Raw genomic sequence first — 16,722 nt, 5'->3', positions numbered from 1 at the left:
ATTTCCCATCATGGTGGCACCGAATGGCTCTCATGTAAATAGATAAACCTTGGTGGAGGCGCAAAAAGCAGCTGGTTTAAGGGAACTGGGGCAGAGGAGGTGCCAGGTACTCCAGCCTAGGTCACATGTAAAAGTATCTATCCCACATTCCCTTAACTTTCTAATTTACTTGGTCCCAGTGCCTAAAATCCCTCCGATCAGATACATGAATTTCTTCTCTTAACAAAACACATATTTCGATTAACTTGTCTTTCCCTTGCTACCTAGCTGTGAAGGGCAGGACTGAGGAAATGTAATGCTGATGGAGGGAGTGAGGGGCTCACGGTGGCCGCCAGGCTCCTGGCACAGTGCCCTCTGCAGGAAGGCCACGATGGATGGTGTGAAAGAAGTGGGGACTGGCAAGAGAAGGATTAGAAGTCCGAGAAAAGAGAGGGAACAGAGGTGTAAAGGTAAACTATCAAGTTAAAGTTTCTTAGGACAAGTCTTATACTCCCCCGCTTTAGCAAAATCTCAAAACCCTGACAAAAGACAATACTAAATGATTCCAGAAAAAAAGCACAAACCTGATGTGTCCACCAAAAATGCCAGTGATTGGGGTCTGGACAAAGTCTGCCTGGCGAGTAACTGAAGTCTTATTTCTGGGGCCCACTTGCTCCCATTCGTCCTCACTTCCTTCGCCTGGTTCTTCCTGCTCTTCCTCGTTCACTGAGTGGCTTTTGGGTCCATTGGAAATAGTAAGTTCTGAAAAGCAGACAGTCTGCTTAGGTTACTATTTACAAGAACAGCAAAAAAAATTAAAATAAAAAAGTTCTACATGCGTCACCTACACAGATTGGTCATTCATAGTTTTACAATGAAATCCGGGTGTGTTCTGCACCAAGAACAAGAACAATGTGCGTGACTACTGAACCCTTGCTTGTACAAGCAGCTTTACAGGACATTCTCGGGAGAAGCAGAGAAATTTGAAGATGGACTAGAAAGTAGATATTATTGTATCGTTACAGTTACTTTTCTTAATTTGATAAGGATACTCTTATCCGCAGATGTATGTGTTAGCACTTAGCGGTGAACTAAACTGTTATCTGTAACTTGATTTTGAATCATTCAGAAAAAAAGTGTACATCCACTTTGTGCATATGTAGAGAGAATGACAACATATTAACAACCTCAGAATCCAGCGGTTATACAGGAATTCACCAAAGTTTTTTTTCAGTTTGATCATTTTCATTATTAGAAGTTGAAGAAAAAAAGCAGAGGTTTTGGATAAATTCAGATTTATCCAAATATAATATTCTCCGTGGTATATAACAGGCAATGTAAAAATAACTAGTTTTCCTAATAAGTAAGTGATTTTGAAGGACAAATGACTGGGCAGGGGGGAAGTAACTTAACAGATGAGCATATACCATTTACTTTTTAAAAATTATTAAGAAAATGTTCACACACTTTTGTAGCAAATACATCATAACCTACTTTCATTATTTGGTGAGAGAAGTTTCTTTAGGTTCAACATTTCCTCATGAAGTCCATTTAGAATAAAGCCTAAGTACTCCTCAGCATCCTCTTGTCGACCCTGAAAAGGACAAATACAATCACATTAATTTTAAGCGCTTACTTTCTGAGACCCGCAAAGAATTTAATACGTGCATATTCAAAGTATGCTGCCTCTTAAATCGTCAACACATTTTCATATAAAGTGTTTCCCCCCAAAACATGGTGAGTTGTTCTTTGGGCAGCTCAGACTGGGGGAGGGAGAAGATGAAGGAAAGACGGGGCAGATTAAGTACTTAATCTTAAAGTGACAGAACTAATAAGGACTTTTATTATGTTTTTCTGTATTTCTGAAATTTTCTACAATAAATATACATTATCCTTCTTTTGTTAAGTGAAATAGAAGAGCAAGCACTAGCTGTCAGGGCCCCGTCGCCACCACAGAACCCCAGGGTCCTCATTCACACTGAGCGCTGGGGAACGAGCAGCCCCAAAGGTGTCCTTGGGTCAAGGGGCCGAGGAGCTGCTGAAGCACGTGAGTATGATGACAACACACTCTTCTGGATGCTGCCGCCGCTCCAGGCCCAACACCCACGCTGCCTGAAAGGCAGTACAGTGCAGTGGTCACGGGGCTGACTCCAAAACCAGGCTCTGCCACTATTAGCTCTGTGACCTTGAACAACTTCTCTTTTATCAAATGTAACAAGGAGAGAAGAATCATACTTAACTTGCGGGGTTAAGTAAGTAAACACATAAAAGAACTTACAACAGTACTTGGTGCACAGTAAATGATATGTGAGTTGGCTCTGATTATGATGATAACCACAATCCTCTTTAAATCCATCCAAGCAACTGACTCCATACAAACCTAAATCTCCTGAACACACCCACTAACCACAGCACTTAAAAGCAGAGAGCAAGCACTGAATAAGCAACAGTTAAGGTACAAAATGGGAGTAAAAGGTTAACACTTTATACTGGCTATAGTAAAAGAGACCTGGCCATGGCTGGTGTGGCTCAGTGGATTGAGTGCCGGCCTGTAAACCAAAGGGTCGCTGGTTCAATTCCCAGTCAGGGCACACGCCTGGGTTGTGGGCCAGGTCCACAGTTGGGGTAGTGTGAGAGGCAACCAATCGATGTATCTCTCGCACGTTGATGTTTCTCTCCTTTTCTTTTCCCCTCCCTTCCCCTCTCTCAAAAAATAAATAAAATATTTTTTTAAAAAATAGAGGAGTCTCAAACCTTTTCAGATAGGCTCGACTTGATAACTGTCAGGAGTCTATAAATATATGTGGGTTCAAAGGCAGCTCCAGGGCGTATATCCCTCACAATTTTATCCCCAAGAGCTGCAATGGAAACAGGACATAAGATGTTCATAACAAAAAGGAAGTCTTAAAATGACGAAAAACAAAATCATCCAAATTCCCTCCCATACCTGCCCATTTGAAAATAGCATAGATATAGTAACCTATATATTTTTTAAAATTTTCTTTCCATCATCTGACTTCCCAACTCCCAATATGCAATAACATCAGAAGACCTCATTTTTACTCACCTTGTCTGGGTTTTGGAGGTACTGGCATATTAGTAAACTCATTCATTAGCCGAACACTAAACATGGGAGAAAAGACGTTTAGTAGTACATTGTTTTAAAAGACATGCTTTTACTAAAAAGCCTTGATGGCTAAGTAAAATATTAATTAGTATGAAGATAGCAAGTTTTAGGCAACTGATGCTATAATAGCTAGTGAGTTCCAAAATCTTTTCTATATAAGTTTTTGGTAAATTTTAAGTGCTAAACTGGTAAATACTAAAATTTATTACACTGAATCTAAAGAAAAGACATAAACAATGTTCCAATTCCATTTCTGGTTAACAAAATCATAAATACTAAATAAATTTTTTAAAAAATCATAGGACTCATTTGCAGGAAATCAAGAACTTTGCTAAACTATTTGAATTCTAATTATCAGAGGGGGAAAACCCACTCCCTCAACATATTTTTAAGCACCTTACTTACAAGCTGTCTATCATGGGTGTTGACGTACAAGGTCTTTGCACTTTTGAATACAGAGGAATGAACTTCATCAGGTGATACATCGGAGGGCAAGCAACCAGGGCCTGCAGGGTCTACGCATCGGCAGTAAGGAAGTGTAAAGGAAATCAAACAGACCCGCCAAATTTCCAAAAGGCACATCAAGCACAAGAGCATACATAACGAAGTAAGCCAAGGACACTGAACAACTTAGGTATGTAAACACAAAAGGGAATAAACCAAATAATCATGGGGTAACTGCCTTTTGATATCCACAGAAGGGTTCACTCCGCAATTAGCAGTTTACATACAAGAATTTGATTCAATCAAGATAATCAAAGTAACGAAAACAAAATTTCCAGTAGTAAACGGTCACCCTGCCCTATCATTTGGGACCACTCTACTGAGACTAAAACGTGCCTGATTCTGCCATTACAGGGTCAGCAAAAAACTGGGGGGTGGGGGTGTTTGTCAGGAATAACACTGTTTATAAGCAAGGTAGGCAGACTAAGAAAGGAACCAAGATTCTGGATTCAAAATTTAGGGTAGACGGCCCAGGGAAGCTGAACTAAGTCAAATGTGCCCAAGGAAGAGAAGACTTTAGTGAGCCGGTCTTGGGGACAGCATCTAAGGATACAGCGTTAATGTAGCACCAGTTTCCTTTATTGATCAGTCCACGGGGTTGCAATGATACCGGTTTATGTATTAGGGTTACATTCTCCAGTAACTCTGAAAGTGTAAAGAAGCATATTTAAGAAGTTAATGACATCTAGTGAATAACACTGAAGTAAATTTTTATGCTCTATTCTGAGAGTGTTCAAAACCCTGCCAATAAAGCACAAATCCAAAGAAAAGGCATACAATGTTAAAGCTTCATTCCATTCAACATCATGTACATTATTTAATGATTAATTTTTTTAATCCTCATCTGAGGATACGTTTTCATTGATTCCAGAGAAAGAGGAAGTTGGGGAGAAAGAGAGAAAGAAACATCAATATGAGTAACACCGACAGGTTGCCTCTCATACACGCCCTGACCAGGGATTGAGCCCACAACCTAGGTATGTGCCCTGACCAGGAATTAAACCCACAGCTTCATGGTGTATGGGATGACACTCCAACCAACTTAGCCATCCAGCCAGAGCAATGACTGAAATTTTTAAAAAATTATTTTCCCCCAAGCACCAATATATATTTGTCTTCTTGTGGGAATATAACTAGGGAGCATGAATAAGAAACAGAAAAAGCTTAAAAAACAGTATGTCAGTAGTAGAGAACAGATTTAAAAGATAAAGACTTTTTTCCTTAAACACTGACAGCAACAGCGTGGTCCCCGAGACCACTGCGGGAAAGGTGTTTGCATGCAAAGCCTCTCACTCGTGTCTGCATCCCCAACAACTACTTTAGTACACAAAACATCACAGTCGGGGCTCAGTGGCTGTTCAGTGAATGACGATACTCCTTCTTGAGACCACTGTCTCCTACTAATTAAACTGTATTTAAAAGTAGAGTTTAGGGACTGTTTTGTACACTGGAATCCCCTTATTCTGTTCAGCAACAAGCTTCTTATCCTCAGATTTCACCCTTGAACATCACTCTTCTTCATAGTCATAAGATTGCTATAAATGCCATCTTTATGCAGTGTTCTAATGATTTTTTTAAAATTAATGATTTATAGTGTTCTAGTGAACTTTGTAACAGCGAGAGCTACAATTTATGGACACCTTCTACACTTAGCAAGTACTTTACAATTTACTTACAAGTAACTGGCTATGCCTGATCCTTAATACTCCAAGAGTACCACTGCTGTCCCCCTTTCACCACTAAGGAAACTGAGGCTCGGAATGGTTAACTAGCTGCCTGTGATTACACACGAGCAAGGTCGCACAGCCAGCACCTGAAATGCATGGTCAGTGTGTGGCCAAACAGCCTCCCTTAATTTTAACTTGTGGGTTAGGAAAGAAGCACTAGGAGAGCATACATTTGGTAGCAGCGTCCATCCAAGACATCACTCAAACAAAAGAAGCCTTTTCTAAAGCACAGTTGGACGGGCAGGTCCCAGTCTTAAGTATTAAACGAAGAAATTAATTTGTAAAATTCTAATGTCAACATACACTCACCCACTCCCTCCTGTCAGAGTAAATGTCCTCTTTCCTCTAAATGAGTAAGCACAGGGAATAACTTTCCCCTCATATAAAAAGTGAAACATTACAGGCTCAAGAGAACCCAATGGAATCTTTCAATTAGACTAAGCTTGCAAAACTCCTCTCACCTCTCTTACTACAGGGAACAGTACTGGGCCTTCAACGAGTAATACATCAGTTACAGAACTGAACCACAAGCCTCCAAGTGACAACACTCAGCACAGACAATGCTGGTCATGTGGCAAGACACTGAGCTAGGCGCTTTATCTGTATTCCTCCTAATCATCCTAACAACCAGTCAGACTGACACCAGTATCATTCCCACTTTACAGGTGAGAAAACTGAAGTCCAAAGGGATAGGCAATTGGTACAGGTCACGTAACTGAGCCGACACGTGAACCCGGGTCTGACTCCAGAGGCTAGGCTCTTTCTTCTCAGTAGACAACGTGTTCCATTTTAAAATCCTTTTACTCTTAAGTCTTCAAATACTAACTTTTCTCCACAGGTAAAAATCCATTGTAAGTCGAAGATCTTAGACATCTCTTTGAGTTATATTATCACAAAAGTCCATAATTTCCAATGTGAGCCACAGTTATTTAATATAAACACTACAAAAAAATGCATTTTCAAATAAGCATCAATCCCAAATGAACACACAGCATGACACCTGTAAACTTCTGCCACAGTATTTTTGCACCTAAAACCTATTAATAAGTTTTTACAGAACTGTAAGACTCAAAAACAACTGTCTTCCTAACACCAGGACCTCCATTAAGCAACACGTTGCCATTTGCAGAGCCCTGCCTAGGCACCAGCTCCCGGAGGCAGATGGCTAAGAGGTGGCCCTGCTGCTGGAGAGCTTTCAGACAGTGAAGAAGGGACATCACAGGGCAGGCGAAGCTGAAAGGGATCAGTGGAAGGAGTGCTCAGCCCAGTACGAGGACTGGAGAAACGCTGAGGCAGCCAGGGGCCGATGACGACTGGCAGCTGATACCAGAAGAACAGCTTCAGCTGGAATAACTGGTGGCTTCTACCCAGAGAAGAAATACGACAGGATGAGTGGGTTCTTTTCTGTTTTGTGCTGTGATGAGATAATGAGTTTCCTTTTCAGAGGTGCTGGTAAGAGGCACTCAGATGATGCCAGTAAACAGCATACTTATACTCAGAGACCCACAAGTAACATATCTATACTTAACATACACACAGGCCCCTGCAGTTCAGGGCTGACACAGTGCATTCTGACAACACGTACTGCAAGAAAAAAAGCAATGGGTCAGAAATGGAACCCTAAGTAGCACTGTGCCTAAGTGACAGGCTGAGAAGAACCTGTAACAGTGATCCAGAAGGACAGGACAGTTTGAATTAGTAGTGGGGGCAGAAGCAGGTTCCAGGGTCTCAAGGGCACAGGAGGGCAAGTCTTCTAGGATGTGGGTTTGGGGTGAAGGTCCAAGGGGGAGGTGAGGAAGAGGTCTGATGACATTAATTCCTGTCCAGTACAGGCACTGAAGGAAATGGAAAGAAAATGACCAGGGCAGGCATACAAGATCTATCTGAAACTTCCCTTCCATGTCAACTGTTTTAACAGACTTAAAAAAAAGAAAAAAAAAATCATAGACAATCAATAGTACTTTAAATTCATATCTTGTTAAAAAATCATTTATGACAAGGCTAACTCCTCTCAAAAGGGAAGCAGGTGCAAAAACGTTGAGAAATAATTGCTCTAAGCTCCACTGAAAAATGCATCTCCTCCTATGTTCTTAACTAAGCTGCATGCCCGGAATAATCTGCACACCTGGAGGATGAAACATTCAAACCGTGTGGAATCAAGAGAATAGATCCAACTTAAAATGGACTACATATTAGCTGTCTTCTTTCCAACATTCAGCTGGGAAACAGCAGGTACTGGCTGGACAGAAATCTTTAGTTTCTACATCAACCCTTCCCTTAAATCGATGCCAGCTTCTGGCCATTACTGTAGGTTTGCTTATTTTTAAGGAGCAGACAGGTAAGAAAGCAGTTTCACTGTTGATCTTCCACAATATGAAGTCTCTTAGCATCACCTAGTGGTTTGTTCAATAACTGCAAGTAACAGAGCATTCCAAGTAGACAGGTCTACAAAATTAAACAGGAAAAAACTCTGAAATGTAATGCAGAAAGAAAAGATTTATTAGCAAATATACAAAACTAGCTCCAAGTCTTTAACATTCTTCGAAACAGCCTTCTGGTACAATATTCACGAATGTAGATTAGTAAGTCCTTACAGACTTAGGAAATAAGAGACACCGAACAACCTAGTTTCCTTGATTATGCTATTATTCTAGCAAAACCTTCTCTATTGTGGCAAGTCTTCCATAAGCTAAAATACAGAATCACTACTTTCAAAGTAAGACTGACAACAACTGGAAACAGCCTACTCGAAGGCATCTAAGAGTTGCACACCATTTATCTCACAGCAAGACACCATCAGTGTCTGCCTTGTCGTGGGGGTGTGTAGCTCCTTCCCCAGATAGGAAGCTCCTTATAGACAACACCCTCACACTGCTAACTACTCAGCTGAGCCTTCCCCTTTCAGGGTGACAGAACTTCATGGCCTGTCCCTAGCCTGATAATGCCATCCCCTATTGGCTACATCAATTCTCCTTGCTTCCTTTCTCCACATCCCTCTGCAAATGATTACTTCTCTTTCTGCCAATAAAAGCTGCCTCCATCTGTTTCTTTCCTATCTTATTCTGTAAACAACCCTCAAGGCAAGGCCAATCGTTACTCACTGACCTAGATAGTGAATGGCATACTCTAAGTACATGTCAGACAGTAACACAGGATGAAATGGACATCTGGATCCCAAAGTTGTTGGTTATGCTAAATGACTGCATTCCAATTTGACAGAAATGACCCAGTGAACTTTAAAGGTCACTCTATCACATTGTTCAGAAAGCCTCCAGGCGCGCCCCTGTGGAAAAGCAGACAAGGGCAAGAGTCCAGGAAGACAAACCAGACACTTGCGTTCACACCCTGGCTTTGCCACTTCATTAATTTCATACCTGGCAGCAGATGACTTCCCTCCTCACCTGTAACAGAGACTGCACTACAAGCAGCTCTGGGGAGGCTAGTGTGTAATGATGTAACACATGTACACAAAACACCTAGCAGCACAGTCAACTCATTACAGATGCTGCATGATCCTTATTAGAAAATAAAGAGCTAATATTGATTTATGGAAGAGTTTCAGAGAACAATTTTCAGTACTCCAAGAAATGTTAGCTTCAATTCCTTAAAATTAAGTTGTCAGCATATATTAATAAAGTCCTACTTCCAAAGGACTGAAAAATTGTAAAAAATTAGGGTTAATTATCTTATTGTCTAGGATTTTCTCTTAAAAGCAAATATCCAAATAATTTAAAAGTTCACTTTTGTAACATATTGTGCATCACGCCTTTTCTCCCTGAATAATCTCAATAGCCACAAATGGAGCCAGACACTGACTTCTGATGAAGTTCACATGTGCACTTCTGCTCTTCCTCCAAGTAAAACAGCACAGATGCAAAGACCATTCTAATTTCTGTAGTCACCCATCACTATTACTGAATCCTGTTAAAATGAATGAATCCTATTGCTATAATTCAAAAGTCAATTATTCGTGACCTACAGATAAGCCACTGAATACTGCTTTTAATTTTTTCATGTAACTCTTGGCTGTATTTAATTAAGTTCTTTTTATAACAATATCACCATTTCCATTACTATTTTATTCCTAGCCTAAAGTCCAATAAGCACTATAATTACAGAAGTGAAAAGAATCAAAACCAGAAAGGACAGCCATAAAGGAGAGAAGGCACGGTTATTTCCTGAGGCTGAAACTTGAAATATGACATGTGGTCCAAAGTCAGCACTGTTGGTAATTTATTTTTCCTTCTTTTAGGGCAAATCCATCACAAGTTTACTAGAATAACAAACTTTTCCCTTCTTCATCATTGTTGGTATAATTTTACTGCTTAGAACCCTTTAGAGAGCAACTTTACGAAGATGGCTTCCCCAATCCACCTTTTCTTCAAAGGAGTTGGTGGGTCTCTCCAAAACAATGTTATTGGAATGGTTCAAAAATGCCAGAATGACTCTATATCACACAAAAGATGAGAAACTGAAACTGAAGTCTTCAGTTTTGTAGTAGCTCAAACACTAAATGGCTGAATTGAAGTTTAACTATGAAATCTGACATAAGAAAAAATGAGTAAATACCTTTCTTATATTTTAAGACATACAGAGTAGCTGACATGTTGCAACATACCATTCAAATGAAATGATTTATAAACTCAATAACGGAAAACTTTTAAGTCAATATAAGCTATGGTTATCCCTGTACACATTTTACACATCAAATTTTGTTTTCCTAAAATTAGGATTTAGACGTCATACTACCATTTAAAAAGCCATGAAAATGCAAAGTGCAGAACTTTCGTTGATTCTTAAAAGACTCAATAACTGGTCGTAAACTGACATTCTGATATGTTGTGTTGATCTGCTTTTCCATCTGTCATCTTCCTAATGGTCCAGAACATTCTCCAGCTCTTTTCTTTTCCTCATTACATCACTTTGGAAGAACATACACTATTTTGGTTACCTCACCATGTGGAGGACAGCAAAGCAACTCAAATGTACCATTGTTCACTGATTACAGGCCAACTTATGTTTTATTAAGTGATGGGGTCTCAATTTAGTTCTATAAAATAGAGACATATCATAAACATCAGCAAGGACATATACATATCAAATCAGATATGCTCACAATCCACAAGGGTGGATTCCTGCCCACAAGTGATGCACCTCTTTTTAGCTTAGGGCATACTACATTAACGCCACTTTGGAGAATTTGAAGAAAAAATGCTAAACTGTGAAATCATTTCCCGATTTGGAGGGAGGAGTATAAATATGATTTATAAACCACCAAAACAAAGACAAATAATAAGCTAAATTATTGTTTACATCTCAACTAAATATGGACACAGGAATTCATTTTCCTGAGCAGATCCAACTTGTAATGATTTTGTTGCTTTCTCCATTTAATGGTGTTTCCGTTGAAGTGTTCTTCCCTTCCATCTTTTTCTTTTTTTTAAATCCTCACCTGAGGACATGTTTTGGGTTTTTTTAATTGATTTTTAGAGAGAGAAAGAGAAAACACTGATGTGAGAGAAACAGCAATCGGCTGCCTCCTGTATACACCCTGACCAGAGATCAAACCCACAACCTAGGTAGGTCCCTGACTGGAGATCGAACCTGCAACCTTTTGGTGTACAGGACGACACTCTAACCAACTGAGCCACCCAGCCAGGGCTTTCGTCTCCTTCTTAAATAGGGTTTATATTTAAGAAGAAACAGCCAATGGAACAATATGTTGACCACTAATATAAACTGTGAAGAAGGCCCGGTCACCAAGAAGCTGAAAGCAGAAACCATTAATGTAATGGACAGTTTATGATGAATCAAGAGTAGGTTGTATTTCACTTCAAAATGCCTTATATGTGAGTAGTATTCTTTTATAGTTCATTTATCTTCCTAATTTGTATCTCACTTGTAGTTCCACAAAACTTAGTTGGCATTTTAAGTAGAGATTTATGGCAGGGCAGATGATGCAGAAATGTGAAATGTGAACATCCAAACAGCTGACAATGTCCAAACTGCTCCTTTCTTCCCCCTTTCCCAAAAGCTATTAAGTATAATGATAAACATAAAAATCATTCTCTCAGTAGAACCAGCTTTATGCTAATGAGGGACAAATGCTAAGATAACCAAAGTCAATAGATTTTTTTAATGGAGCTAGAATTTCAGTGACATGCTGCTTAAATTAAGTGGGCCTATGCCTAAGAGTATGTCCACTGAAGGGTAGTTTGTGGTAGTGGATCTGACATAATAAATTGAATATATTTTTATCATTTTTATGAAGCAAATCATAAAAATATGGACAATATGAAAAAGGGGAAAAGTCCAAAAGTCCAAACAATACCACTTTACCTAAGCTCTATGATTCCGAGTGTTATTTAGTATGACTACTATCACTGCATTATCTTACAGAAAGTAATACTGAAAAGTATCAGCAACTACAATCTATATTTCTAAGGCTCAATAAACAGCCTCAAAAGAATAAAGTATTTTATAAGGAACTATACTTGTGCTCAGACAATTAACTCATCTTTGTAACTGGTCTACTCAAAATAGTATAAGAAAATAAATGTGTGGGGAGGATAGGGAAACATACTACATCAACACAAATATAATTACTTAGATTGTAGCCATGTTCTCCACTAATACAAGGAATTAAGAACCCCTACATTCAAAGTATTTTACAAAGCAGATTAACAATAGATTTAGCAGGTTAATTAGACTTTAACATATGCAGAACAAAGCAAGCTAGGTGTCAAACACATGTAAAGTCATATGGCTAGAATGTTTTAAAACATTCAAAATGAAATGTTCTTTCTTATTGTAAATAAAGATTGAGAAAATTTCCCAGGAATAGAGGTTTTCCTTTGTGAAGTAATTTTTAGGAGCAAAAGTTTAATTACATTGTCTTCAAGACTTTCAACTTAAGAATGTACATTTTTAAAAGCATCCCACCATGCATTTCTCATTACAGGTTAAAATAAACTTTTAACTTAATGATTTATACAAAGACTTACACTGTCTTATCCTGACTGTAACAGCATTCCCTTGCAATGAATACATTCTAAAAGTTATAATTTAAAAAATCTTCTGAGTTTTAAAAACAGGTATGAAGCCCAAGACAATTGGCCTACCAATTACCTTCCCATTTTAAGATAACTCCACAGACACCAAAGTATTCAAAATAATGTATTTTGAATAAGGAATAAAATGCTCACTTAAAAAAAAGGCATCCCTTGCTGTCATGTTTTTGCCATCAAAAGAATGTTTTATAGGTGATGGAATTCTGACCATTCATAAAATGTTCTGCATTTTACAGCTTGCAGCTGCATTCATCCTTATCCTGGTAATGCTGTCCGATGTTCCAAAATGTTAAATCAGAAAACCACACAAAGCCTAAATAAGATAGCTTATTTTAACTTGGCTAATGGGGTAAGAATCTGAAGAGTAGGCTACTAAACTTGGTACAATGAAACCTGAAGAAATGGCTCTGGTTTCTTAAATACGTATAAACATACATGCTTCTCTATATTTCTGACTTCCTACTTTAACTTAAAAAACAACTGCAAATTATGCAGTTTTATATTTTTATTGTGAATTAGTTCCACTTTTGAGCTTTAGCACCTCAAAATGAAACATTTGAGTCAAATTGTTCCAGTTTTTCTTTCCGTGGCAAGAGCTTGATCTTGATGTGCTGAAACTAAGTAAAATCCATTTACTCAATCCAAAACAGGCATTAAAAAGGAAAACCCCAAATGTGTTCTTATATCTTAAGAAATATAGAAAAGAAACAGTGCAAAGTGAGGTCAAATCAGGGATTATCATACCAAAGGTGTACAATAGGTGTAACAGATAAGACAAGTCCATTATACAGTCACAATGGAGCAGAATTACTTGATCAAAATGCAAGAAATGGAAATGTTGTTTGTCAACAGGAAAGAACTGGTAACAGACATAAATTTTTCACTTAACATAAAGGTATGACATCCCCTTCCCATTTTGCTTATATATTATTTTGCTTTTAAATAACATTTAAGGCACAGGCATTCTTCAGAAATTTCTATTCACACACAGGTAATCTACTATTGCTCTGGGTAACAATCTATCACCACAGTTTATAAGCCCAGACTGTCTCAAACTTCTCACTCAACAGGCGATGAGATCTGCTCCCCTCTTCACTTTTGACCTGTATCTTTTGAACTATACCTGCGAGCTTTATGGCTACGGGATCCTCTGAAACTGGAACAAGCCCTTCCTTGACTTCAGCCTGCTTTTCAGAGACCAGGGGAGATGTGGCAGGAGGGGAATACTTAGTTTCCACAGAAGCCACGGGCGAGGAGGAAGAGGGCTTAGAATCATGGAAAAGACTGGCCCATGACTTAGGCTGACTGACGGGAGTGGAGCCCGCCACAGAGGCCGGGGCATCGGCAGGAGGGGAAGTGCTCTCGGCTTTAGCTGGGTCCGAGTCCATGCTTTCCACCGTGTGCAACTCCACCCCGTTGGCAGCTGAGCCCTTACCCAAGGATTCAAGTATTTGTCCGTTAGCAACTCCAAGGTGTTCAGTAGTATCAGTCCCAACATAAGGGGAAGCCATAGCTGTCCTCAACAGGCTGTCCCTGCCAGCCTCTACGGTGAGGCAGGACTGTTCAAAGTCCGGCCCCTGGCAGCCCTCCAGCTGCCCTGCAGTCCTAGCATTGCTGTCCAGAGCTCGGGGGAAAGAACCACCAGGCACAGCGTCACTGACGAAGTCCAAGGAGTCCTGAGGGCTGCTACAAGTCCTGGGTGTCCCCAGCAAGGGCATATCGCCCATCAACTCGACATCCTCTGTGCCCACGTTGTTCAGGACCACTGGATTGGCATGGCCATTGACCAGGGCTTCCGTGGAAATACTACCTTCGCTGCCATCTTTCAAGTAACTATAATATCCAGGCGGACGTTTTTTCTTCTTTTTACGCTCCCTTTGTCCAAGACCACCTGAGACGCCATCATTTTCCAAAATTTCCACCCCCACATTGGAACTGCCATCCAGAGCAAGGGCAGAGCCTGGGTGCTGGCAGTCGATGGAGCTGTAGTTTGCTTCCTTATTTATGTCATCAGGGATCTTTTTGGAAGTTGTGCAACTAAGAATAAATTCAGGGGCCTGAGGATTCAATGTGCTTGAAATACTGTAGTTGGGAGTTCTCTGCAAAGTGTCATTGGGTTCAATTACTTCATTAACACCAAACTCGATTCTCTGATATTCTTGTCCTATTTAGAAAGAAGACAGTCGGTAAATATCCCATTTGTTAAGAATACAGCTATACCAACTATGAAAATAGCAATAATTATTTATTTTGTCTTTGAAAACTAAAACATTAAAGTGTTTAACAAAGCTAACATTTTATTTCTGTGCTGAATAACTTGCTGAAATAACTATAAAATTATACTTAATTTGTGGTATAAAAAACAGCCTGTATTTTTTAGCTACTCACAGGGTAGCTAAAAAGGAGACTTTTAGAAGGTAGAAATTAAAATGAAATTATAATAAAAAGCAAATAATATTTTGCCTGTCTGAAGATACCCTGCAATTAAATCTGACATTACTAGCTTACTTTATGCCTGAGAGTACGGTACACGTTTTTTAGACAATGAAAAGGAAATCACAACAACAAACTTAAGAGACTTAAAATCATTGCTATATATTATGGCTTCTCTAGTTAGTGTAATTTAGTAATTTGGAAAGTATAAACTACACCAAGAATTAATCCTCTATATAAAAGTATACTACAGAAGCACTTTTTTGAATTATCCATTTCCTGATTCCTTCACTGATAACCTTAAGTCTGAATATAGCCTTGCATGAATGCACATTAATGGTCCACTAAATAAATTCATACTGGATTTGTTCCATTAGTGGTGAAGGTACCTCCTAAAATACCAAAAAGATAAAGTCAGGCCATGAACTTTTAAAAATCTCTTTGGAACTGTTCAATACATCCTTTCAACTGACAACAACCTAGATATTCCACCCATTCTAAGATGTGTATTTTTTCATATCTCTGAAATTAGGTTGAGTTTTAGAATCCATTGTGTCCTTCAACAGACACCAAGCAACAATGTCAGCTTATAACTAATAAAATAAAGTTATAAATAAATTTTGAAGTAAAGAAGAGAACACATGCCTTATAATTCATTTTTAGTGCATAGCTGAGTTTCTCCAAGACTAGCATAAAAAGTCAATGTTTTTTCAAGGCATGTATTTCAAGAAAATAAAATCATAATACCAAAAGAATCATGATCCACTACAGAAAACTACATATACTTTACCTTGGAGGTCTTTTTATAGAAGGAAAAAACAGCCCAAGAGAGAGGCCAGTTGTGTGCAAGTTAGTGGACTGGGTGGGGGCAGGGGAGGGATCTGCACAACAACAGAAGTTCCTGTTACACCCAACAGCAAGTTTACATATAAAGCCACCAATATGACTATTTGAATCCTTTGGCTCCTGAGCACTTATTTTTTTTGTTTTTGTTGTTTACTTATGTTAAAAAGAATCACCAAAGAGCAGCTAATTTCTCTATCACTTTGCTTGAGGCATCACCTATTCCATGATGTTCAGAGGGTACAGTGCTGTTATGTGGACTGAAACGGAGGTATCTAAAGAAGTGAAGAACACTTCCCATGTGGAGGTCACCCTTTGTAGACTGTGGTGTACGTCGTGAAATCACACTAAAGTTAGTATGCGTTGTGTCATGCATCTTGTACAAGATTTTGATTATTTCCAGTACACACAGTACCTTCCACAACTCAATTCTTAATCTTATCACATCATACAACATTCTAGAATGTGATGTGATATTAATGGAACTATTACAATATGCTACAGCTATTATCAAACACTTACTCTGTATAGCATCTGATCATATCACTGGGAGGCAGATTCCTACCCGAACAGTTCCTTTGCCCACCCAGGAATGCTCGTCACGGGCACACGTGTACACTGCACTGCACGGCAGTGAGGTCAGCACAAAGCCCAGTCTGTCAGGCTGGAAGACTGGTGCAAGCCCTGAAAACTCACATTCTGAGCAACCCATTCAATATAGTGGGTACATGGGCACTCAATGCTAAGGTCAGGCAGGCAGTGGGCTTGTAGGGAGAAGGAAAACCATCTCAAATAAAACAATTACATCTTCACCCAGCATTTCCCAAAGACTGCTCACTGCAGCACCCACACTCTCTAGCCTATGCCACTGAGAAGATGGTGGGGCCGCTAACTGAACTAGAAAGAAAGGTGTAGCAAGAAAAGAATAATGGAACATTTTAAAGCACTGAGTAAACACCTGCAGCATGCTCACTGTGTGCAAAGCGCTTGGACACAGAGAACTCTACTGACCCAGACAAAAAGGCTGCTCCAGAGGCTG

General features: G+C 39.3%; 1 protein-coding gene across 1 annotated transcript in view; it reads right to left on the bottom strand.

Annotated features, from left to right (window-relative positions):
- USP10 (ubiquitin specific peptidase 10) overlaps nt 1-16,722 on the bottom strand; it is a 64,622-nt gene that overhangs the window by 11,823 nt on the left and 36,077 nt on the right. Inside the window, exons 4-10 of the mRNA XM_090260994.1 lie at nt 13,531-14,571; nt 4,164-4,255; nt 3,512-3,621; nt 3,047-3,102; nt 2,734-2,837; nt 1,474-1,573; nt 564-741 (exon numbers count right to left, since the gene is read on the bottom strand). Of these exons, the coding sequence (XP_090117120.1) occupies nt 564-741; nt 1,474-1,573; nt 2,734-2,837; nt 3,047-3,102; nt 3,512-3,621; nt 4,164-4,255; nt 13,531-14,571 (1,681 nt within the window). The remainder of the gene's footprint in view (nt 1-563; nt 742-1,473; nt 1,574-2,733; nt 2,838-3,046; nt 3,103-3,511; nt 3,622-4,163; nt 4,256-13,530; nt 14,572-16,722) is intronic.

Source organism: Furipterus horrens, unplaced genomic scaffold (genome assembly GCF_987537825.1).
Source record: "Furipterus horrens unplaced genomic scaffold, mFurHor1.1.pri manual_scaffold_13, whole genome shotgun sequence".
NCBI classification, from domain to species: domain Eukaryota; kingdom Metazoa; phylum Chordata; class Mammalia; order Chiroptera; family Furipteridae; genus Furipterus; species Furipterus horrens.
This window is presented reverse-complemented; position numbering and strand designations above follow the sequence as displayed.